A 22,290-nucleotide genomic window follows, 5' to 3' on the forward strand; every position below is an offset into this window, starting at 1 on the left:
ATACAGAAATGTCAATTTAAATTAAAACATTTTTCATAAAGGATAAAGATAAAACCTGCCCTGTAGCAAAATGAGATGAGAGATTTATGGGGTATTGGGAGGACTGGTGTCCCCACTTCAGTGGGCTCAGGGTGGGGGGCTGGCTTGGCTTCCACTGTTGGCACCGCAGGGCACCCCAGGGCACTGCCATCTCCCCATCCCAGCCATCAGAGAGGCCAGAGCTGGGTCTGCAACGAAATGTCAGCTCGACAATAAAATGTGCAGAAGCTACATTTTCTTCAGGCTAATAAAACTCCTGGGCAACAGCAGAGATGCTTGGTACAGAGCTCCAGCACCCCCCTTGGCCCCCTCCTCATCTTCCTTGGGGATATGGGGCCCATTTGGCCCCATGTTCATTGTGCCAGCCCCTCACACAGAGGCTGCTGAGCACAGGCCCCAGCAGCAGTGTGAGACACGGCTCCAGAGCTGTGTGTGCCACGGCAGGGAGTAAATCCTCAGCGTCCTGTCAAGGTAAAGTGACAAAACACCGGCCTGCAATGCAGGAACTGCAGTTATAACATGAGAAAATCAATGCAATATATTATCAGGGACATAAAGATGCTATTAATGCTTCAGCGCAGAGCCCTCAGCTTCACCTGAGGCTCTGTGCATTCCTATCTGGTTGCTCAGGTCACTCACATGCTGGGGCTCAGTTCTGTGTTTATTCACTGACACCCCCACCCAACAAAGCTTTCCTGCTCCTACACACTGACTCCTGGGCTTTGACCCTGCCAGGGGCCTGGGCTCCAGCTGGAGATGCAATCAGGGCTGCTGGGGCCATGCATGGCCTCAGTGAATGCCTTTCTGAGGTGCAAGGACCCAGCGAGGCTGCAGCCCCAGGCCAGGCAGGTACCAGCTCTCTTTCCAGGGATTCCAATGACTGTGCAGCTCTGCAATCCACCCACCTGCACTCAGGTGCCTCCTGGAAAAGACTGAAGAGGATGACAACCCCTGTGCACCACAGAGTGAGGCCACAGGACATGTATAAGGTGCAGCACTCCCCTGGTACGGCAGCTGCCGGCAGGGAGCAGTCTGTGTCCTGGGGATATCTGTGCTGGATAAGGAGAGCTGGGCATATACATGCAGCCAGTCGCATCACATCACTCTGCAAAGCCTGCCCAACACCGGGGAGCTGGGAGGGACACCCAGCAGGGGTGATGGGGCTCAGGGCACAGCTGCCATGGGGTTACACTGGAAAGGCGGGGCTCAGTTGGTGCTGGATCCTGTGGACAGGCTTTTCGTCTCCTGGCCTCTTTGCATCCCGAGGACATGGATGCCACTCCCTGCAATTGACAGTTTGGACTGTTACTGAGAAGTTGAGTCAAGCCTCTTCTAATTGATTAATCAATAGCTTTAATTGAGTTGAGACTCCTTAGTGGGTAGCTTCACCACTGTTATCCCCTTAGCCGGCACTACCCCGCACTGATCCCCACCAAACACCCATTGCTGCGGCCTGGCCTCTGCCCAGGCCGTGCTCCCACAGCACAGTGAATTCCTGAATTCCTGGGGCTCGCAGTTACCTGGGGCTGCAGAGGGCTACTGCAGCAGTGACAGAGGACTCGGACCGTGCGGGGCTCCCGGAACGGGTAGGAGCCCCCAGGAATAAGCTGAAACACAAGGGGCTGCAAAATGTCCACGGCTCATGGTACCCGTTCTGTCAGCCACGGCAGAGCCCCGGGCATGGGCAGGGCAGGACACGCACCCCGCCCGTGCAGCCTGCGAGAGCGCCGGGGGACACACGGAGCCGGGGAACGGGCACCGCCGGGGTGACACTGCTGCACCCCCGAGCCACAGTCTGCAGAAGCGGAGATGAACATTTTATGGTAAAATATGCAGAGCATGGGACAAAAGGAGAGAGCGCTTCTCGCATAATGAGACGCTGTCAGAGACAAGCTCCCCAGGAAACCAATTAAGAGGGCGCTTCGCGTGTCAGGCCAACACCTGGCAAACCCCCCTTTTCCAGAGTGAATTCCAGCCGCGCGGAATTCCAGCAGCAGCTCCATGCGGCCCCAGCACGGCTCTGTCCCGCAGACCCACGCGTGTCACAGGCGGCACGGAGCCGTCTCTGCCCGCGGGGCGCAGCGTGGGGCCGCTCACCCACGGCCGCGGGCACGTCCCGGAGCCCTCAGCGCGCCGCAGGTGCAGGGCCGAGCCCAGCACCGCCGCCGCCGAGCGGCGCTCGCTGCGCTCCCGGGGCGGGCCGGGGCTGCCCGGGCGGGCCGCGGGGCCCGGAGTGGCCCAAGAGCGCCGCCCAGTCCCGCCCCGCCCCGCCGCCATGGCACTGCGCTTCTCCGCCAATCTCTCATGGCTCTTCCCGGAGCTGCCGGCGCTGCCGGCGCGGCTGGAAGCGGCGGCGGCCGCCGGGTTCGGAGCGGTGGAGGCGGCTTGGCCGGGGGGCTGCCCGGCCCAGGAGCTGCGGGCCGCGGCGGAGCGGGCGCGGGTGCAGATCGCGCTCCTCAACGCCCCCCCCGGTACGGCCGCGTCCCGCTGTTCCCCCCGTGCGTGGGGTAGCGAGGACCCTCCGCCGACCCTGCCGCTCTCTCCCAGGGGACCCGGAGGCGGGCGAGCTGGGGCTGGCGGCCGTGCCGGGGCGGCAGGCAGCCTTCCGGCAGGGCCTGGAGGCGGCCGTGCGCTACGCCAGGGCTGTGGGCTGCCCCAGGTAGGTGCGAGGCGGGACCCCCGCTCCGGCCGCGTCCCCGGCCCCGGCTGCGATCCTGCTCCAGCGCTCCTGCCCTTTGCCCCGCGGTACCTGCCGCCGCCGGGTCACCGAGCCTCTCCCGGGCAGCATCTCCTGCTCGGCTGCGTGGGGAAGGAGCCAGCTCGGGCAGACCCCGCTGTGCGGGGCCGCGGCCTCAGCGTGCTCCCCGGGAGCGGGCCCGGAGCTGCCAGGCACGAGCCTGACCCTGCCCTTCGCAGTAGAGGCTCTTGTTCCCACCTCCACACAACAGTCCTCAGGATAATCCTCCCTTTTTCCTCCTCAACTGCACCAGTCGTTTCCACCAGGACACCACAACAGTTGCTTTATTGAGGCCACGCTGACTCCAGCACAGCGGAGACACCATAAAAGATGCAATTAGCCTGGCACAGCTCCCTTCAGCAAACCAACAGGGCCCTTTTATTCCACTTACTTTGCACCATTCTTTTCTGTTGCAACTCAGTCCAAAGCCCTGTGGAGGGCATGGGCTAGGCAGCCCAGAGGCTGCCCAGCACCATTTGCACACTGGTACAGGCACACTGAAAAGGTTTTTGTTTCTACTGTGTTCCTTCCCCCAGTAGTGGCTGAAGATGGCCTGGTGCTTGAGCTCTTCATGGCAGGGTAGTCCAGCATGCAGCAATGTCCCCTCCCTGCTCACAGCCAGCAAGCAGTGACACCACGCATAGGGCAGGCCCCTGGCAGAAGGAGCAATGCCAGTTGCCCAACATGCTGGTTTGCGGTTCCCCAAGGAGCAAGAGCCCAAAAAGCTTCAGAGTCAGGATGAAAGAGCTGAAGGCAGTTAACAAAAGAGAGAAGAAGCAAGGTCTGTGATTTGTCAGGCAAAAGGTTCAAAGTCATCCCTCTGTGTATTCAGGTGGAATGGAGCATATTTGTGTCCTGGCTGGCAGCTGGCTGCTGTTGTGCCTCCTGGAGGAGAGATGGCTCTTGTTGCCCCTTTCTGTGTCTGCTCCCCCAGCCTGGCCCCCTTTCCCACCAGCAAAGGAAGGTGTATTAGATCAGGCCAGCTGCTCGCAGTTGCTGCCTGTGATTATCTTTCTGTGCCTGTAGGATTCATGTGATGGCTGGGCGGGTTCCCTTGGGCACAGACCGGGCTGCAGTGGCAGGTGAGATGGAAACCACCTTCATTGAGAATCTCAGATACACTGCTGACCTCCTGTCCCAGGTAAGTGGGGAATGGGTCCTGCTTTGTGTGTGCAGTTCTTAGGATACCCAAGATGGGGAATAGCCCACCAGCCTGGCCTGGGGAAGTTATGCTTCCTGCTGCAGAGATGACAGGATGCTCCGCAGGTTGACATTACTGTTTACAGGAAGACATGATTGGACTGTTGGAGCCTATTAACAACCGTATCACTGACCCTCGCTACTATCTGAACACCCCACACCAAGGTAAACCAGACAACAAAAGTCTCCTTCAGAGGAGGAGAAGGATCTCCACAGTTGATAAAGGGGGTCCTGGGGCTTCTCTGCAAAGCTTCCACCCTGGAGGCCATGGTTTCTCATTTTTTGCCCCCTTAGCTGCTGCCATTCTGGAGAAAGTGGGACGGCCCAACCTGAAGCTGCAGCTGGTGAGTCAGCATTGAAGCTCTCCATGAGAGAAGCTTGGACAGGTCCAAAAAGGAATTCTGGTGGCCATGGGCTTGTTAGACCCCCTTGGGGACACTGAACAGGGACCAAAAGCACAGCTGTCTTTAACTGCTCACAGTTGACCAGCTGCACCCTCCCTTTTCCTCTCTCGCCCCCAGGACCTTTTTCACTGCCAGATCATGGATGGCAATTTGTCACGCAACCTGGAGACATACTTCCCACTCATCGGTAACACCCTGTGCCCAGACCACTGGGGAGTGGCTCTGAGAGGGATCACTCCTACTCCAGGCTCTGCTGTAGCTGGCTGGGGGTGTGGGGATGCTCTTGGGTCACCTTGTTTCATGGTCAAAGAAGGCTGCAAGCCAGGCTGCCTTAGGCATGGCCTCTCCCCCTCCCCCCCAGGTCATATCCAGATTGCACAGGTCCCAGGGCGGCACGAGCCCGACAGCCCTGGGGAGCTGAACTTCCCCTACATCTTTGAGCTCCTGGAGTCCCTCGGCTACACTGACTACGTGGGGTGCGAGTATGCTCCGAAGGGTGAGTAGGCCTGCAGGTCTGAGCCCCACAGGCAGGTCCAAGCACAGAGTTGGCTGTGTACTGTGCAAAGACAGGCAGGTCCTGGGAGGCACAGGGTGTCATCCCTACCTGGGGATGAGGGCTCTGTCCTGAACAGAAGCTGCTCCAGCTGCAGCAGGAGACCTTGTCTGTCACTGCAGGAGACACCCTGGAAGGTCTGGGCTGGCTGCGATCCTACTGGGAAAGCCGAGGGCTGCAGCATGGTGGGACCAGCAAGGCAGCCAAGTAAAACTAGAAAACCATGAGAATAAAAGACAAAACAATGGCTTAACAGAGGAGCATGTGTCTTCTCTAGGACTAGGGGAATGTGGTGGGTGGGATGATTACCTAGAATGAGATTAGGAGCATCTATGTCATTTCCCGTCCCCAGGCTCTACTGGGCCAGCCCAAGCTATTGGACCCTCATCTACAGAGTAGCGTGTTCAATTTAGTGATGGCTCAGGTACCACTGTACCACTTCAGGTACAGAGAAACCTTTTGCTTCCAGGCTGCAGGGGTGTCCAGGGAGAGGTTTCCAGTCTCCCGAATAAGGGGAGCATTCCAGCTGGTGCCTGAAGTTGTGGAAAGAACACTTTGGACTTCCAGGTACTGAAGTTCTCAAGGCTGTTGCCAGTGTCCAGCACTGGCAGCAGGGCTGTGACTCTGCAGCAGGGCTGCAGGTGAAGCAAGCAGTCCCCTCCCAGGCTGTCTGATCCAAGGTAACAAGCTGCCTGCACATGGATACTCAAGGCTGACTGTCCTGCTGCTCCTGCTCTGGAGCAAGTGTAAGATTCCAAAGCAAACCCAGCCAGCCCAGTAGCCAGGGCTGCTCTGCATCCTCCACAGGCAGTTTTCCACAGCCTACAGCGACTGAGCAGGGATCTGGTTCAGTTTATTTCACAGACAGACCAATGGCTCAAATGTACATCTCCATAAAACCTTCCTGTGATCCAGTTTACCCTTCCTGTCCCATTCATGCTCTCCCAAGGAAAGCAAAAGGCCAGAAGCAGTTGTCCTCACTGCCAGTCAGGGAGTCCTGCACTCAGCAGTCTTTCCTCCTAAAGCCAGAGCACTGTGCAGTGCTGCCCTGGGCAGAAGATGGTGCCGTGCACGCTCCTTAGTGCCTTCCAGCAGGCAGAACTCACCTATGGATGCCGAAGCCACGTCCCTGAGAGTTGTTCTGCTGCAGCCAAGTTCCTGCCCTTGCTGTTTGGTTCAAGGCCATTCAGTATCAAACGCACTGAAAACAGCACACCAGGGCCATACCACCCGGGCAGCAATGAGCTGCACATCCCCAAGCTCCTCAGGCCAGTAGCCATGTGTGCCACTGGCAGCACTGCCTGCAGCGCCCACACACAGGTCCCCCCAGAGACCCGTTCTGCCCCACGGTCACCAATGGCACAGCCATGTCGAGGTCGGAATAGGCGTTGCTCCAGGGCGTGCTGCCGCTGCTAGAGCAGGCCCGTCCACAGGTTGAAGCAGGCGGTGTTGATAACTGACTCCAGGTGATGGTACGTGGACACGAGCTGTGGCAGAGGACTCTCGCTGTTCTGGGGCTGCACTGGGAACGGCTCCCGGAAAACCACAGTGAGGCTCTGCCAAGAGGGAGGAGAGGGTCAGGGGACAGGCTGCAGACAAGCACCGTGCAGTCCCTAGCCCAGGTGTGTGGACACTTTTTTGGCAGTGTTAGGCAAATACTGGGAGAAGTCCCAAAACGCCAAAGGCACTAAAAGCTAGTGCCTCTTCCCGTGACAAAGCATGTTTCAGCTTCCTCCCAATTTTTCTGCTGGAAATTCAGTGCAAGGACTTGCCCACTCTGTCCCAGCTCTCATGCATCTGCAGTTACACCAATCCTGGCAGCAGCCACAGGAGAGGAGGGGATCCTACTGCCTCCACAATAACAGGAGCTCCCAGGGAAATTAGAGGGAAATTTCTTTTTCTAAGGGAAAGAGTAGGAGTGCAACAAATGGGGAAGGGGAGGAGATTAAATGTAATAACTGCAATCCTAAAAATAAATGCTGCCTGCTCCACTCTGACTAGTGACTGTACTGAAAAGAGAGGAATAGGGAGCAGGCAGAGGTTGCAGGAGCTGAAGCAGAACAAAAATGTGACTCAGTGCACTCAGGTCAGTGTCATGGAGGCAAGACACAGGGACAGGATGTTCTCCAGAGTTGAAATGCAGCACATCCAGTAACCAGGGTCCTTTACAAACTGGTAAAGCCATGAAAAGAGCTGTGTAACTACAAAACAGCAAATGTACCACCATCATTTAGGAGGAGAAAGGAAGTTATTTATGAGCCCAGCTCCAGCAGCATGCAAGGCTTGGAGCAGACTGGGGGAGACAGAACAATGAGGGAAATGCAGCTCAGTGTTACCAAAGTGATGTGCTAATGCTAAAATTCTCTTTGATAAGGTAATATTTCTAGACAAAGAAACCATGGTACATCTTATCTGAGATTCGGGACAGATTTGATGTGGTGTCACATGGGAAATTTAGGTAAGCTGAAAAGATAGGAATTAACTCAAAAATTATAAGATTAGAACATAGCAGTGCTGAAAGGGGAAACGGAGAGAGGTTAGAGATAGAGTTCCTTCAGGACAGGCTTTGGGACTCACACTGCCTAGTACTTTAACAAGTCTGGTACAAAGATGAGGAGTATGCTGATAAAATGTAAGGCACTAATACAAAAGGGGATTGGGATAATGCAAAAAAAAAAAAAAAGAATAAAAAAGCTCTGAGAGAGCTTTAAGAAGCCACAAGAATGGGATGAACGCTAAGCACAAAATACAATGTTATGAAAACAAAGGATTTCTGTTACAAAATGAGATTCACTGGGAGAGGGGATGGAGGGATGGAGGTTCTGGGTTTATCATATCAAGGACCACAAGGTGACACTATGACCATCAGGTGGCAGGAGGCACTGAGCAGCCTTCCAGCAAGCACCACCTCTTCTGTCTCCCCTACCTGCTTTTCAGATGGAGCATGATTTATTTTGTACGGCATCAGTTACTCTGCAGAAGCCTAATTGTGGACTGAAGCCTCTTGTAGATCCCCTGCTCTCACATGGAGCTGCATTCCCTGTGACCCATCCTGTACCCTGCCTGGGAGCACACCTGAAAGCAAAGTATTTTTGCCCTCAAGTTCAGTGAAGGCAAAGGTCCTTGCAGGTTTGCTAGGACCCTGACAGTGCAGGTCCCCTTCCTTTCTGCCCAGGTAGGAGCAGCCCACAGCACTGGTGACCCCTCCCAGCTAGAATTTGTGATCTGACTTTGGACTGAATACCGGACTGCTTAGCCTGGATAGAGAGATAGCTGAGAAAATGATCCAAAAGCAATCCTGTGAAGGAAAAGAGGATCAAGTGTTCACTCTTTTCTAATACAAGAACAAAGGGACATCACATGGAAAGAACAGTAAGAGTTTCAGAAATAAGCCAAGAAAGTTCTTCACCTAGACTGCAACTACCTCACGGAGCTGCAAATCAGGGGAAATCAAGAATACCAGAAATTAACCAAAGGGAAAATAAAGCTGTGGAGGGCTATTAAATAAATGCAAATGCCACTTCTAGTTCAGTATGGGCCTAAGCTACAGATTTTCACATGCTGGGACAGTATTTAGAAGCATCACAAGCTTCTTGACCTGGTTGTGTTCTCATGCACACTTGCCCTTGGCCACAGCTGATCACTCTAGACAGATTCCTGGCCTGAGCCAACATAGCTGCTGTTCTGCTCCCAAGGACTCACCGTTTTTCCTGAATGAGAATCAAGGAACACAAGAACAAAGCAATCTGTGAACTTCTGGTTGAGCACAACCTGTCAGGAGAGTCACAGAGCATGTCAGAAAGGAGACAGTACAGAACTCAGGACAGGGACATAGGGACAGTGGCTGCAGATGGGCAGTGGGCTGTGTCTTACCAGATACTGGGTGCCAGTTTCAGCATTGTGGAAGTGCCGACAGCTCTGGGGAAAGCGGCTCAACAGCACCTTGATGAGGCTCTGGTACCAGGAGACTGTCATGGTGAGGAAGCATTCCTGAAGGCATAGAAAAGGCCTGATCTTCAGCCTTTCTCTAGCCATGGCACCAGCAGCCATAATACTACAGCAGCCTTCAGACCCCAAATCAGATGCAACCTTCACAGCCCACTGAGGATGCTGACTGAGGGCTGTTCACTCTCTATAGACAGGTCCATGCAGTCGCCCCCTTCTTCTGCTAGCTAGGAGCTGTGTTCTGCCTCTACCTTCCCACCAAGCAGGAAGAGATGTGCATTGCAGGCCCCTTCACCTGGCACCCCACCTTATCCCCAGAGCAGAACAGCAGCTGCTGTGCGCTGTGCCCCCATCCCTGCTACTCACCAGCTGGGGGTCGACATCTGCAATGGATTTCCCATGCACAGCATCGAGCAGCTCTTCCAGCTCCACCAATGAGAGCTTGCCCAGCTTCAGCTTGTCAGAAGCCAGAGGCTCCAGAAGGAAAAGGCGCTTCCAGAGGTTGTCCCTGCGGCAGTGGCACTTGGCCAGCTGCACCATGCTGCTGAGCTGCTTCTGGGCTGAGGCCACCTCAGAGGCCAGCAAGGGGAAGAGTGGAGAGGTGTAGAAGAGCCCAGGCCCCAGTTTGACCTGCGTGCCCCCTGCATAGAACTCGCTGCTGTCCTCCACGTCCTGCCACAGCTCCCGCTCTGCTGATGGCTGCCGGCCCAGGCTCGGCTCCGGCTCCGCTGCCTCCCAGGCCGCCCGGCCTACCACAGGCTCCAGCACTTCCCGCTGCAAGCGCGGCAGCTTCTTGAAGCGGCGCATGTCGGCCGTGAGCCGCGGAAAGAGCTCCCGCTGGCTTGTCATGATGACGTAGAAACGCAGCCTAGGAGCAATGAGACACTTGTGACCTGCGGAAGGGCTGCTCCCCTCTCAGCTGCACTGCAAATGAGCCACAGGCCCCTCTGTCCCTGCCAGAAAGGATGCTTCTCTGCCCGGGTTCTCACAGTGATCCTCCCCAGACACCAACAACTCTGCCTGTGCTATTCCAGACAGAACCAGGGCCCAAAGCCCTCCTCCCCAGCCAGGAAGCTTTGCTGTCACTGGCTCCCACTGGCTCACCGGAGCATACGTCTCTCTGCCTCGCTCTGCTCCTCAAACGGTGCAGCACTGTGACAAACCAGGAGGGACACATCGAAGTCATCATGGTGACGCAGACCTTCAGAATCCTTGTAGGAGCCCGAGCTGGGATAAAAAAGCACATAAGTATGAAGGAAGACTCACTTTGTTCTCCCAGGGCTCCTGATCACAACAGAACTGTTAGACATGGGGAATTCCACACAGCAGGACTCCCCAGAAGTGCCATAGGAAATGTCAAATGCAGCTGCACACATACACACCACCCTGAAGGACTGTCCAGAACTGCTGTCTGGCACTGTATAGAACAGTCAGCTTTGCTGGCACCTTAGGGCAGTGTCCCCAGGACTGGCAGGTTGCCACCAACCTCTAGCAGCCCCAGGAACTTGCAGCAGATGCACTCACCTGTTCCAAATAGAGACCAGTGCATATTCATTCTGCTCTGTGCCTGGTGTTCCCTTCTTGCTGTCATTGCCCGTGGCCGGTCGGGCCATGCGCAGGGGTTTCATGTGGTAGGTGTTGGCGTGGTCAGCGATGTAGTTGTACAGCTGGTGTGCAGTGATCATGTTGGTGGGCAGGGCCAGCGTGCCTAGTGGAAAAATACATTGCTATTAGAGAAGACACTGCAACCAACCTGCCCCTTCCACAACAGGGCAACAAGGACTTTCCCTGGAGCTCAGACCCTCCCATCACCCTCACTCTGTCATCTCCCTGAATACTCCAAAAGTCAGTAAGGTTTACTTGTAAAGGACTTTTGCCAAGTTGTGTGCTGATGATCAATCCCAGACCGATAATATATTGACCTACATACCTTGGAAAACGTGATTGCGGCCAAATTTGGGGATGTCAGAGTGATGGGCAATGAAATCCTCCAGGAAGCTGGTGAGATGGTAGCCTTGGCGGAGAGTCATGTGGGAGCCCAGCAGATACTGGTGGACGATGCGCAAGTGGAAGTCGTAGCTGAACGAATGCACGTGCATGAGGTCCCGCACCTTGTCACACTCCTCCGTGAAGAGCATAGAGAGCTGTGGAGGGACAAGGAGTCAAGGCACCAGTGTTACCAGGCACCTCACACCCTCCTGCAAAGCCCTGCTGACAAGGCACGGCACAGCCAGTGCAGCTGCCCCAGCATCAGAGCAGGATGCAGCCTCATTACACTGCCCTGTGCATGTGCAAGCTTTCCAGGAAAGAAAGACTCAGCAAATCTGCAGACAAGGTCCTGGAAGGCTCTAAGCTTAGGAGAGACATTCCTGGCATATGTAAGATGCAGCCTTGCTACAGAGCTCCCTTGGAAAAGACAGTATGGTCATGCATGCCTCCTGTCTCAGACAGCCTGGAGCTGGCCAGCCTCTACACAGACATCCAGTGCCCTTGAGAAAGGCAGCAGACACCCTGACCTTACAAAGGAGAAGGGAGCAGGCAGCCCTTGAGTGTTGTAGAGCAAGGCACAGAGGTATAAAGGAACCTTTCTGGTGCAGAAAGTAATCCCCTTTAGCAAAGGGCAGGAATCATGTTCACAGATCACCATTCCCACTCCATTTCCTTCTTGTTCCAAGGGAAGCAGAGAGCCATGCACTGACTTCCCTTGGAGCAGGCATCTTTGCCAGAATTGCTCCTATTCCTCCCCAGTCTACTCTGTCTTGCTCCCCAAGCTATGACACGAGTCATCCTCTTGCCAAACCTCCCACCTCCTTTTACTGCACTCCAGCTCTGCTCAAGCAGCACCATGGAGGGCACGTGGCTGCAGAAGGCTCTGAGAGGCTCTGCTTTTCCTGAACTCCTCTATGTTCCAGAGATCACTCCTCCCCACAAAGCATCCCCTGCCCCTGCGGAGCAGCAGCTGTGCCTGCAAAGCCATTACCTGAGAGTTCACAGACTGGCCCATGGGGATGCGCGAGCACTCCAGCGCGTATTGCTTCACACAGAAATAACAGCCCTGGAGGAGAGAACATGTGAGCAGAGCACAGCACAGCCTTGGGCCCCTCCAGGGAAGGAGCACAGTCCCCACACTTCACACTTGGGCTGGGGCCCAGACACGCTCACCCCAAGTTCTGTCTCACCTCTTGTCTGAACCATGCCAGACCAGCCAACATGTGGCTGAGCACAGAGCACCCTAACTGGTGCCGAGCTCTTCATGATCATTCCTCCAGGCAACTCTTACAGCTCTGAGCCCTGCAGAATCATCTCCAGCTGATCCCAATCTTGCAGGACCATGGAAGAAGCAGGACAGGACAAATGAAGAATCACATGTCCCTTCTGCACTCCACTCCCTTTGTCACCTCTGAACACTGTCCTTGAAGATCCCCCAGAGATCGTACTTTGTTTTTTGTTCTTTCTTACCTGGAAGGCCAACTCCATCAGCACAATCCCACCTGGAAGAGCTCTCTGTAGATGGTAGGTGGCAACAGCAGGGCTTGTGCTCTGGGAAGAGAAGGACAAAGCTGAAGAGGTTCTCTGGCTCACAGGGGTGTGAAGCTGCCACAATGCTCTGTGGCAGTGGTGGAAATAGAGGCCTCATCAACTGAGCAATCGCACTGGAGAGAAGAGAGGAGATATGACAGAGCTGACACTGAAAAGAATCCTAAAAAACCTAATAAACAGCCTTTGGGAGAAAACACCAGGCACACTTATCCCTTCACCTCCTGCTTGCTCAGGACAAGGTCTCTAGAGTGTGGGACACTGAGCCAGCGAACAGTAGCGTCCATGGAACCTCACTCCTGCTGTGGTGTACCCAGACCATTGTGCCTGCCTGATACAGCAGCTATCAGAGACATCCTGTCTCAATTCAGAATTTAGCTGCCAGAAAATCCATTTGCTCTCTTAACTTGTTCAGCAGATTGCTCTCTTCTCATTTTATCTGCAAGGTGTTGTCTTACCCACAGTCCTGCACCAACATCGGCCAAAGACAGGTGCCAATAAAGTGTCAAAAAAGGGTGAGTAAATGTTTTCTGCTCCCATCATCCCTGGGTGATCCCACAAGCCATGGGTAGTTTCTACTTATCTAGAGACTCCAATGGATTCCTCTCCCAGGTACTCAACTTATTCAGTCTCATAAGATCATGTTCACAAAACTCATGTGTTCACAAAACCTGCTGCTCAAAGAAACACTCTCTTTAGTTTTAAAACTGGCTCCAAATACTTTCATTTGATGGTCTCTAGGTGTTACATTGAATAAGACAGGAAAAGTTAAATCCCTTTCCAGGTTAGCTCTGGCTTGTTCCTCCCTAGCTGCCACTTCTTTATACATGAGGAACCTCAGCCTGCTCTCACAGTAGAGCCATTTCAGGCTTATCTTCTCTAACCTCTTTAACTTCTGCATTCATCTCACGCTAACTAAAGATCCTTCTGCCCTAGAGCTGCCCTTAAGCATAGATGCTGAAGATTCTCTGACAGGTAGTCCTTCAGAATCTCACCCAAAAGCAGCTATCCTTGCCCTAGGTCATCTTCTTCTGAGTCCCTCCAAGCTGTTACCAGTCTTTTGATATTTGCCCTGGTTTCACCCAGTGCCAGGAAAGGGCTCTTGAGGCCTGTAGGAGGACATACAGGAGGGCAAAGAGATCTCATTGCATTCAAACTCTCAAAGATGTTGCTGGTCCAGACAAGCTGGCTTTGATGCTTTCTCTGCCCTCCCACCTCCTTTCTCCCTGAAACAATTTCAAAAGCCAACCAGAACTGGCCCACTCCACAGCCTGACTGCCATCTCAGTTCCACCCTTGGAACAGAAATGCACTCACCTTTGGACTTCCCTCTGGTTTTGGCTTTGTGTAGGAAAAGGACCCTCTACCCTCCACTCCCATTGCTGCCAGAGCTCGGATCCGGCTTGTGCTGCTGGAAATGAGAGCAGGGACAGCCTTGAGCAGGGAGCCAAGACCTGTTGTGTCAAACCAGGGCACAGCTCAGCGTGTTGGCTCTTCTCCAACACCAGGGTCCCCAGGATGTCACTGACCTGCGAGTGGTAGGTGAGGGTGGCCGCACCTGGACCAGAATGAAGCCCATGCTCTGCAAGTACTGGATGTACTGCTGCAGGAAGGCATTGCACATCTCCTGCAGCCACGGCTCCTCCTTCACCTTGCAGGGAACTGCATCTGCCGAGTCACAGCTGTGGCTGCGGTCCCTCCCCGAAGCTGTAGAGTCATTGGAGCGGTGGCGCTTCTGCAAGAGAAAGCAAGTTCCTAAGGAGAGCTGCTCTGACTGGCCCCAGCAGAGGACACCAGGTGCCCTGGTCGAGCAAAAGGCAGATCTCTCTCTGCCGGAGAGCACTAACATCTGGTTGTCCAAGCACTGTCCCAGTGACCAAAATCAAAATCCAAGATCTACCCAGCCATGCACAGACCTAACAGCGCTGCAATAACCTGCAGGAACCTGCTGCCTCCCCCAGAACATCTGCCTCCTCCAGAACAGCTTCCACAAAGTGGAAGTGGCTCACAACTGGTTCATGCAAAGCTCAGAGCTTTAGCTCCTATTGCCACGGTAAGTGTCCAATCCCCTTATGAATCCTGCTGACTTCTCAGGATTTCTTAGCAGTTCAGTAGCACTGAAAAAGTGTTTCCTTCTAAACACTCAGTTCTTCTTTTGATGTCTTGAATACTCCTTTTCTATGTGCTGAGAGAGACTAAGGTTTCTTTTTTTTGATCTCTCTACTTTAAGCCTGCAGTTCTGTTACATATTTCTATCTGGCTTTCTGCCTATCTGCTCCACCAACCACAAGAGATGTCTCTTCACCTGGCATCTCTCCAGCTACTCTCTGACCTTCTCCAAGTCTCTCCAGTTCAGTGCCTTTGCCACTTACTGGCCAGATGAAGACATTAATACACTAGTATTTTAGAAATTTATTAGAATATTACCCATTATACTAACACCCCTTTCTAATGTACTCTAACCAGTGTCTGCTGCACCCAACTGTTCACAAATTGAAGAAACCACTGAGATGTGTGCTCTGTACAGGCTCTGCAGTGAGTGTACAATACAAGAGGGTTCAAATCGCTCTCCACATTGTTGTGTTTTACTGCGAACCAGGTCCCAGCTCCCACAAAAGCTCTCATTTCACAGGCTACTCAGGTGCCTCTAGAGTTCTTTGCATTCTTTTTCTGTTCTGACCAATCTTAACAGCCTTCCAGCACTGCAAAATCTGGCAACTCATATGTCCCAATAAACGACCTGCAGATACAGAAACCAATACAGCACCTTGAAACCCCCGCTGCAAGACTCTTCAAATTCAATAACCAATTTCCATTTTGCTCGGTTCCAAGAACAAAGTGAAGTTTTCATTCGGTGATAATACCTTCCCTTTCACCTGCGAGTGTTCAATTTCTGTAACAACTTCTGCTTAAAGACCATCAAAATCCTTTTGACATTCTCATAATGCCTGTTCTTCCCTTCTGACACACATACAGACTGCGAACAGCCAGTATGGGATTTGCACTGGTTAGTCTGTCAGGTTGCAAGCTGCTCAGAATTCAACTGGTTTGCCTTCAATTGTTTTGGCTATTTGTTGGGTCCAGAAAAGGCTTACCAGGTCTGTCTGCTGAATTAATAAGGGAAGTTTTGCTTCCTTAACAGATCAGTACCAGACAGTGCCCTTGATGGCTTCTCCAGACTCAGCCCTGAATTTCCTGGGTAGAAAAGGAAATCAGTCTTCTCCAGGGATAGTGTGGCTGCAGGAGAAAAGCTCTGAGGACCCAAGGATTTTCTCAGTCTCCAACCTACAGCATTCAAATTCATCCTGTATCGTAGGAGTGAGGCCAGAGCAGCCCTGTCTTGGGAAAAGACAGCTCCTTTGTCCCTGTGCACAAAGCCCGACCCCACTGGTGCTTGCTGACACTCACCTTCCCCTCGACCTTGCCCAGCTGGTCAGTCTGGATCTGCTGCCGGAAGGCTGGGTCAAAGAGCAAGGGGGTGGCACAGTAGTGAACCAGGCGTGAGGACTGCTTCAGAGTCTCCAGGTCTGCCAGCTGCACGACATGAGAGGAGCATAGTTACAGCACACACCCCTCACCGAGGCTGGGAACAAGCTGTCCATGACACTGCAATGCTGCTCAAATGGAGAGAACCTGGGGAATCCCCTGCTTTACAGCCTTTCCAGTGCTGGGCAGTGAGGCCACATGCCCAAACATGGTTCAGAGCCCTGCAACCCCAAAAGTTCAAGCAGAGACCACTACTCCACTGCCTAGCACCATCCCCACCACACACCCTGCTCAGAGCTGCAGTGCTCCCCTTTGCTGGTGCTCCCAGTGTGCTGTAAGAAGGCCCAGCCCTCCACCTGTCCAGGCTGCACTCACACTGATAGGCATGTTGGACTGAGCTGATCTCTGCTGCCAGGTGACAAAGAGATTTTCAATCTTCATCTGTTTCTCCAGTTCTGAAGGAAAGAAAGCAGTCACAAGAGCATCAAACCACAGCCCCAAGTATTGCTACTATCCTTCACTCCCACCCCGAACAGACCATAACCCATTTCCACAGAGAACTGTCCCCTGACAAAACCCTTGTTCTGCTCTGATCTCCTTTCCCAGAAGCGAGATTATTAGGCAGGCTCCCATGATATCAGCCTTGCTTTACCTTTCCTCTCCATGTTCTTAATTTCCAGGAACTGGGCCCCATGCTGAGCCACAGGGTCAAAAGGTCCCACGTCAGGCCCATGGGGTAAGCGCCTAATGGTGGTGACATCCCGCAGAGCTTCGTCAAAGGGCACCACGTCGGGATGGAAGTGCAGGGATGGGAGGCTGCGGGCAGAGCTGCTCAGCCGGCCTTGCTCCTTGCTGGGTGGGGGACACGGGCTCCGGATCAGCGCATCCACCTCCAAAGTGGAGTTCAGGAAAGGATTTGGCTCCTAAGCAAACAGACAGAGCCATGAAGCCTACTTACTGCCAGTTCTGGAGCAAGAACCCCCAGAGTAAGTCCAGTTCTGGCCATCTGCTGAGATCTGTGTTAGCCTTTTCCACTACAGTTCCAAAAAGAGCATGCCTGGGCCCACCATGTCTCTAATGTGAACTGGGAAGCCCATTCCTCATCCTCCACCCTAAGTAATTCAGTTACCAATAAGTGCTGCCAGCAGAAGGATCTGGCTTCTCTTTCCACCTGTCTCCAAGAACAGAGCAACAGTCTGGCTGGAAATGTCAAGTTGGACATGTGGATGTCTGGGGATGCCCTGCCAATCAGCACACAAAATGTGCTTGCACGCTTCCTCAGATCCCCACACTGCCAAGGCCCTTCCTGAAGAAGAAAGGACTGCCCTGCCTGGAGTGGTGCCCTACCTGCTTGCTGTCCTCATGCCATGGCGTGTCCATGAAGCAGTGGTGGTGGAAGAGTCCCATCTTTTGGCTGATCAGGCAGTGCACGATGTGGGACCGGGCATTCTGCCACTGCAGCAGGCGTGTCAGGGAGCAGTTCAAGTTGGCCCCCAGGTCTGGGGACCAGTTGTAAGTGTAGAGCGTCAGCTGGAGAGAGAGGAGCAGGAGGAAGCCTTAAGGACATGTTCAGAGAGAGCCTGCATGGTGGCACAGGCTGCCCCAAGTGTTCTGGTGCAAGTACACCTGGGCAAGCCTGCGCCACCATGGGCAGCTGCAGCCAGTTTCAGCTGACAGGCTACAACAGGGAGAATGGCAACAGCTCAGTTACAGTCCCCTGTTAACAGCCACAGCCATTACTACCTTTTTGTCAATGATCTCCATGAAGAGGAACCTTTGCCGGGGCACCAGGTCTCGACCAACAAGGCTGGGATCAGAGCCTCTCTCTGCTGAGCTGAATTCCATGGCCTCAAAGCGCTGGAGCCCTTTGTGAACTGGAAGAAGCCACAGTTATCACCCTCAGTACTGGTTCATCCCACTTTTATGTCAGGATCATGCAATTAAGATGTCATGACAGGATCTTTTGCCACAGTACTGCTCAGTTCCTTGAAATAAGCTGTCACAAGCACATTCAAAAGTAAGGTCTCAGACGGCAAAACTGGACAACCCACTGCCCACCTCTGGGCACAAGCAGTCTGTCCCAGTAAGGAGGGGAACCCTGTTCATTGATGTTCCCCCAGAAGACTCCAGCACAGTCCCAGGGACCATGGCCAGGCACTCACCCTGTTCTGTGCTGCAACGCCACTGCTGGAAGTTGCGTCCCAGCAGGATGAAGTGCCTGATGACTCCAGGGCAAGGGCTGGCACTCTGACCAGACTTATAGGGCAGGAAGGCGGTGCCCCGATGGTAGCTGCAAAGAAAAGCCCCAGAGGTGACTGCCAAGCAGAGCTGTGGCAGTAGAAGTATGGCTGGCTGATCAACACCTGCTGGTGCTAAACAGCCACCCATGAATCACATAACTCACCAGATCTGCTCAAACACTTTGACAGTGGTGTCACTTGCCAGGGCAGTGACCAGGTTCACCACTTCTACTAGGATGGAGGATAGGAGGAAACGAGAAACCATCTCCAAGGAGCACTGCTGCACTGACGGGCACCCTGCATGGAAGATGTACTGTAGGACAAGGTGCCAAGCTGCCCCAGAGCCACATCCTGCCCACATGAGCAGTGGAGAGGGCTAAGGGCCTGAGGCAGGCAGAACTGGAGAACAAGAACTTTATATGGATGAGAAGATGAAGCCTGAAATAACCCCTGGTTTCAGGTTCTGGCCCAAAGTGGGACCTGAACCAAACATCCTGTATGCTCTGAGCACAGCACTTTATTCCCCCACTTATTCCTTGCTCCCTGGCTTACTCCTCACCAGAGGAAGAGAAGAGCTCTACTTTGCCATCAGGAATGTGAGAGGATGTACAAACACCAAAGTGAAAGGTAACCAGAAAGCAGCAACATGGCAGCTGTACAGCCCCAAATCCCTGCATCTGAAGGGTGTTCCTCCTCTCCCTCCCTGCCTGTAAGAGGGTCACCCATGCAACTTCACAGTGCCAGAGCATGTTGCAGAGGCTCAGATCCTCCATCCCTGCTACATCTGGGAGCTAAAGCACTACCACAGCTGGAGTCCAAGACTCTCCAAAGCAGCTGCAGGCAAGTTCAGCAAGCCCCGGACTTGGAGCTTGGCAGAACCACAGGCCTTAGAAGGTTTGTGCTGATGCACAGGCACATGCCAGGCCTCCTGCCACAGCTTTCTAATGCTGATGCTGGCCCAGAAACCAATGTGATTCTGGTGAGGTCTGGGGAGAGACAGGGTGTGTAACTAGGACCAGCAAGGAATGAAGATGGAGGCTGCCACATAAGAGGACTTGTCCTGAGAGCTCTGGGTAGAAAGGCCCACTCCCAGCCCATCTGGGGAAGCTGGGACCTGAAACACATACCCAGGTGGTTCATGAATGCCATCCACTGCTGGCAGGTTTGACTGAAGAGTGGGTGCACGGTACCCACGTCTCCTTCTTCCAACTGGCAGGCTCGGCGCCTGAGGAGAGGGAAGGGAAGCACAGTTACACTAGATCAATCAGCTGTAGTGAAGGCAGAAAAGTGCAACAGTCCCCTCAGAGCTCCAGAGCAGAGCTCTGGGAGCCTTGATCCTTTTTAGCTTGATACAATCCTTGAGCTGGGTCACTCTTGGTCAGTAGCCATATGAGTGTCAGGTGTTGCACAGGGCCCCACAGTGCAGAGAAGGGATCTCTGGCAGGCACAAACAGCTGCGCTCCCACAACACTCCAGCAATAAGGAGTAAGGCTTTGTGTGTGGAAGGCAGTTTTCCTGAACTGCCTGTGTAAGGGAGAAACTACAAGGAAAAGGAATGTGGTCCAGAGGCCATCAGGATGCAGAGCAATGTACAACAGATTGGGGGAACAACATCCTGGCTGTCCAGCCTGCAGGCTGTGCTTGCCTCTGTGCCTGTTCCAGCTCAGCTGTGGCCGTGGCCCGATCCTGGCTCAGGTGCTGCTTCACATTCTCTGTCTTGTGCCGCCGTCTCGTGCGAGCCTCTTCCGGCCTCTCCAGCACAATGTCGTCAGTAGTCTTGGGGCTGCCCAGCTCCGAGGACTCTGTCTTGCTCTAGGGGAGAAAGGGATAAGTTCATATTGTGCACATACACAGCCCACAGTCAGTGCCCTGATCTCAAGAGTCCCTGCTGCAAGCCTGGCTTCCCACTCCCACCCAGATTTCTACTGTCCATTCCTTGTGGCCTGACACACCATGAGGACCTTACAGGCCCTGTTCCTTCAGCAACGTTACCAGCATGTCCCAGAAGCTGCGGCGTCCCAACTTGTTTGTGGGTGTCACTGGCTCTCCAGGGCTTGGTGAAGGTGCAGAGGTGAAGTGCAAAGGTGGAGGACAGCTTCTGCCAGGCCCCCCACTGGCCAGGGCCAGGCCCTTGGTCTCTGACATGGTCCTCCTTAGGCCTCCTGGGGGGACAAAGCAAATCAGACTCTGCAGAGGCTCCCCCTGCAAATCTGCTTGGTACCCCCTTGTGTCTGGCCAGAGCCTGGCTGGAGAGAAGGGAAAGAGCCAGAAAAGTGGATTCAGTCTCAGAGAACACACAAACCCTTAAGTATCTCTCCAACACCAATGTCTATGATGCTTCTTTCCCAAGACATTACACCACATACTGCAAAGGGTAGAGCAGCTTCCTCCCTCCTTGCCCACCCAACCAGGTTCCCACCAGCACAACCAAGCTGCTGCAGGCCAGGCAGGAGGAGCAAGGCTGGGTGGAGGCTCAAGGTGGCCATCCTGGCCAGGCCCTCACCCGCAGAGCTCAGGTCCTCCAGGTCTGCAGCACTCAGGGGGCAGGCAGCTTCCACGCACAGCGGGGCCGGCAGCACAAGGAACTCCATGACGGCGTCGCAGAGCGCGTGACGCAGGGCCCCGCGCAGCTTCTCCGACAGCTGCAGCAGGCTGATGTTGCCCTTCTCCCAGATATCCAGGCGCACCCGCACGCAAGGCTCTGTGGGGAAAGGGCAGATCTGCAGGGCTCTTCAACCCTGCCTTCACCAGCCCTCAGGTGCCCCAGGGGATGTGGAGGCAATTGGCAGCTGCTGCCAACTTCCCACCTGAAGGCGGGGGCTCAGCCCCTGGCTGGTGCCTGCTGACGGCCGTGAGGCTTTCGAAGTCGCTGTCCTGCAGCAGGCCCATGATGGGTGAGGGGGAAGGCAGCTTCAGAGGGTCAGGCCTCTCCCCGTGGGGCAGCAAGTTGGGGCTGCCGTGCTCATCCACGAATGTCAGTGCAATGCATGCGATTCCTGCGGGGCAGAATCCGAGACAGCCTCCATCAACATAGCAGCAGGTGCACCCCCACAGTGCCTGCCTGCACCTTGCCACCCCGCAGCCGGGACCATCATGTCACCACTTGAGTTGCACGGTGTCACTTGGCAGGCAGGGCCCACAGGAGGGGAGGCAGCCAGGGGAGCAGAGGCTAGCTGTGCCTGTGGGGAGCCAGGGTAAGAAGCATATTTGGCACAGGGTGTCCCCACCATTCCAATAATCTCTCTCCTGTAGAGTCACAGATTTCACCTTGCCCTGCAGGAGCTTCCTGGGTTGTCCAGCACCACATGCAAGAGGAAAGTATCTCCATTTGCACCAGGAGAGCCTTTATGCAGATTGATCCAGGATGGGGCTCACCATTCCTGTCCTCTTAAGGGCCCAGTACAGGGCCCAGATACTCTTCAGCAGCCCCCTCCAGGCTGTGAAGGATGTAGAGTCCCTGCAGATAGGACATCTTGTTGCAAATTACACTCACAGCCCCCTCCTCACTGTACACCTGAACAAGACCAGGCACCTTCCCCATGCACCCCAACCAGGCAGGACTGGGGACAAGGCAGACTCACACCCAGCCTGGAGGCACTGCAGAGAAAAATTCAGACCCTCCCCGTTGGCTCTCTATCCTGAGCCCTACGTACGCACAACAGGACAGTTCAGAGCTGCAGAGCAGCTGTGTAGTTTCTGCTTCACAGCCCACGTGCTGTGAGCCCTGGGCCACACAGGAGAAGCCCTGCTATGGACCAGAGCAGAAACAAACTCTCCATGGCCCAGCTCAATGGCCAGGGCACCAGGGAAGCATCTGCAAGGTCCAAAACTCACATTGTAACTTCAGATGTTCCCACTCCCTTTGAAAGCTCCCTAAGCCAGCACTCAGGTGGTTGGATGGCAAAGCTGCCCCAACACTGTCTAAAGGTGATGTGCCCTGATACAAATAACCTCAAGCCCTGCTGAGGTTACAACACTGCTGAGCCCATGCTCTCTCCTTCTTCATCCCAGCAAGGATGGCAGTGGCACCAGATTCCACTGCCACAGAGAAACCAGTGTCCCTGACCAGATCCCCAGCTCTGCACTGAGGACAGGTGCCCTCTCTGCATGGAGACAAACCCAGCCCAAACAGGCTGAGCTCAGTCTAATC

The 22,290-nt window shown here is 54.3% G+C and overlaps 2 protein-coding genes across 11 annotated transcripts in view; one reads left to right on the forward strand and one right to left on the reverse strand.

The window, feature by feature from the left end:
- The first annotated feature begins 2,275 nt into the window (after positions 1-2,275).
- On the forward strand, positions 2,276-5,186 carry HYI (hydroxypyruvate isomerase (putative)). Of its 2 annotated transcripts, none has more exons than XM_072933078.1 (8): positions 2,276-2,510; positions 2,587-2,698; positions 3,803-3,917; positions 4,063-4,141; positions 4,271-4,320; positions 4,498-4,567; positions 4,742-4,911; positions 4,955-5,186. In XM_072933078.1, the coding sequence occupies exons 1-7, from the start codon at positions 2,315-2,317 to the stop codon at positions 4,882-4,884; spliced, it is 765 nt and encodes a 254-aa protein (XP_072789179.1). In that variant the 5' UTR covers positions 2,276-2,314; the 3' UTR covers positions 4,885-4,911; positions 4,955-5,186. The 2 variants fall into 2 exon arrangements, with proteins under 2 accessions (XP_072789179.1, XP_030134811.2); XM_030278951.4 differs by having other exon boundaries at positions 4,742-4,876; positions 5,056-5,186.
- A 579-nt stretch (positions 5,187-5,765) lies between these two features.
- Positions 5,766-22,290, reverse strand: part of SZT2 (SZT2 subunit of KICSTOR complex) — a 53,863-nt gene continuing 37,338 nt past the window's right edge. For 2 of the 9 annotated variants that reach the window (XM_030278946.3, XM_030278945.4), the window contains exons 50-72: positions 20,948-21,136; positions 20,644-20,841; positions 20,133-20,302; positions 19,786-19,952; positions 19,268-19,365; positions 18,305-18,437; positions 18,063-18,190; positions 17,644-17,774; positions 17,248-17,430; positions 16,553-16,823; positions 16,276-16,355; positions 15,823-15,948; positions 13,944-14,149; positions 13,732-13,825; positions 12,338-12,418; positions 11,859-11,933; positions 10,809-11,022; positions 10,403-10,586; positions 9,983-10,105; positions 9,245-9,746; positions 8,807-8,923; positions 8,636-8,704; positions 5,766-6,489 (exon numbers count right to left, since the gene is read on the reverse strand). In XM_030278946.3, coding sequence (XP_030134806.2) covers positions 6,346-6,489; positions 8,636-8,704; positions 8,807-8,923; positions 9,245-9,746; positions 9,983-10,105; positions 10,403-10,586; positions 10,809-11,022; positions 11,859-11,933; positions 12,338-12,418; positions 13,732-13,825; positions 13,944-14,149; positions 15,823-15,948; positions 16,276-16,355; positions 16,553-16,823; positions 17,248-17,430; positions 17,644-17,774; positions 18,063-18,190; positions 18,305-18,437; positions 19,268-19,365; positions 19,786-19,952; positions 20,133-20,302; positions 20,644-20,841; positions 20,948-21,136 — 3,683 coding nt within the window. In that variant the 3' untranslated portion in view covers positions 5,766-6,345. Of the gene's footprint in view, positions 6,490-8,635; positions 8,705-8,806; positions 8,924-9,244; positions 9,747-9,982; positions 10,106-10,402; positions 10,587-10,808; positions 11,023-11,858; positions 11,934-12,042; positions 12,419-13,328; positions 13,525-13,731; positions 13,826-13,943; positions 14,150-15,822; positions 15,949-16,275; positions 16,356-16,552; positions 16,824-17,247; positions 17,431-17,643; positions 17,775-18,062; positions 18,191-18,304; positions 18,438-19,267; positions 19,366-19,785; positions 19,953-20,132; positions 20,303-20,643; positions 20,842-20,947; positions 21,137-22,290 lie in introns of those variants that run through there. The other 7 variants (XM_030278947.4, XM_030278950.4, XR_012057267.1 and 4 more) reach the window with 7 other exon arrangements.

Source organism: Taeniopygia guttata, chromosome 8, assembly GCF_048771995.1.
Source record: "Taeniopygia guttata chromosome 8, bTaeGut7.mat, whole genome shotgun sequence".
In the NCBI taxonomy this organism is placed as follows: domain Eukaryota; kingdom Metazoa; phylum Chordata; class Aves; order Passeriformes; family Estrildidae; genus Taeniopygia; species Taeniopygia guttata.

Bases quoted from the DNA above. Each gene is read 5' to 3' on its own strand.
- HYI (XM_030278951.4), top strand. From the start codon at position 2,315: ATGGCACTGCGCTTCTCCGCCAATCTCTCATGGCTCTTCCCGGAGCTG. The intron at 4,321-4,497 runs GTGAGTCAGCAT...TCTCGCCCCCAG, and splicing joins CCAACCTGAAGCTGCAGCTG to GACCTTTTTCACTGCCAGAT. The intron at 4,568-4,741 runs GTAACACCCTGT...CCTCCCCCCCAG, and splicing joins GACATACTTCCCACTCATCG to GTCATATCCAGATTGCACAG.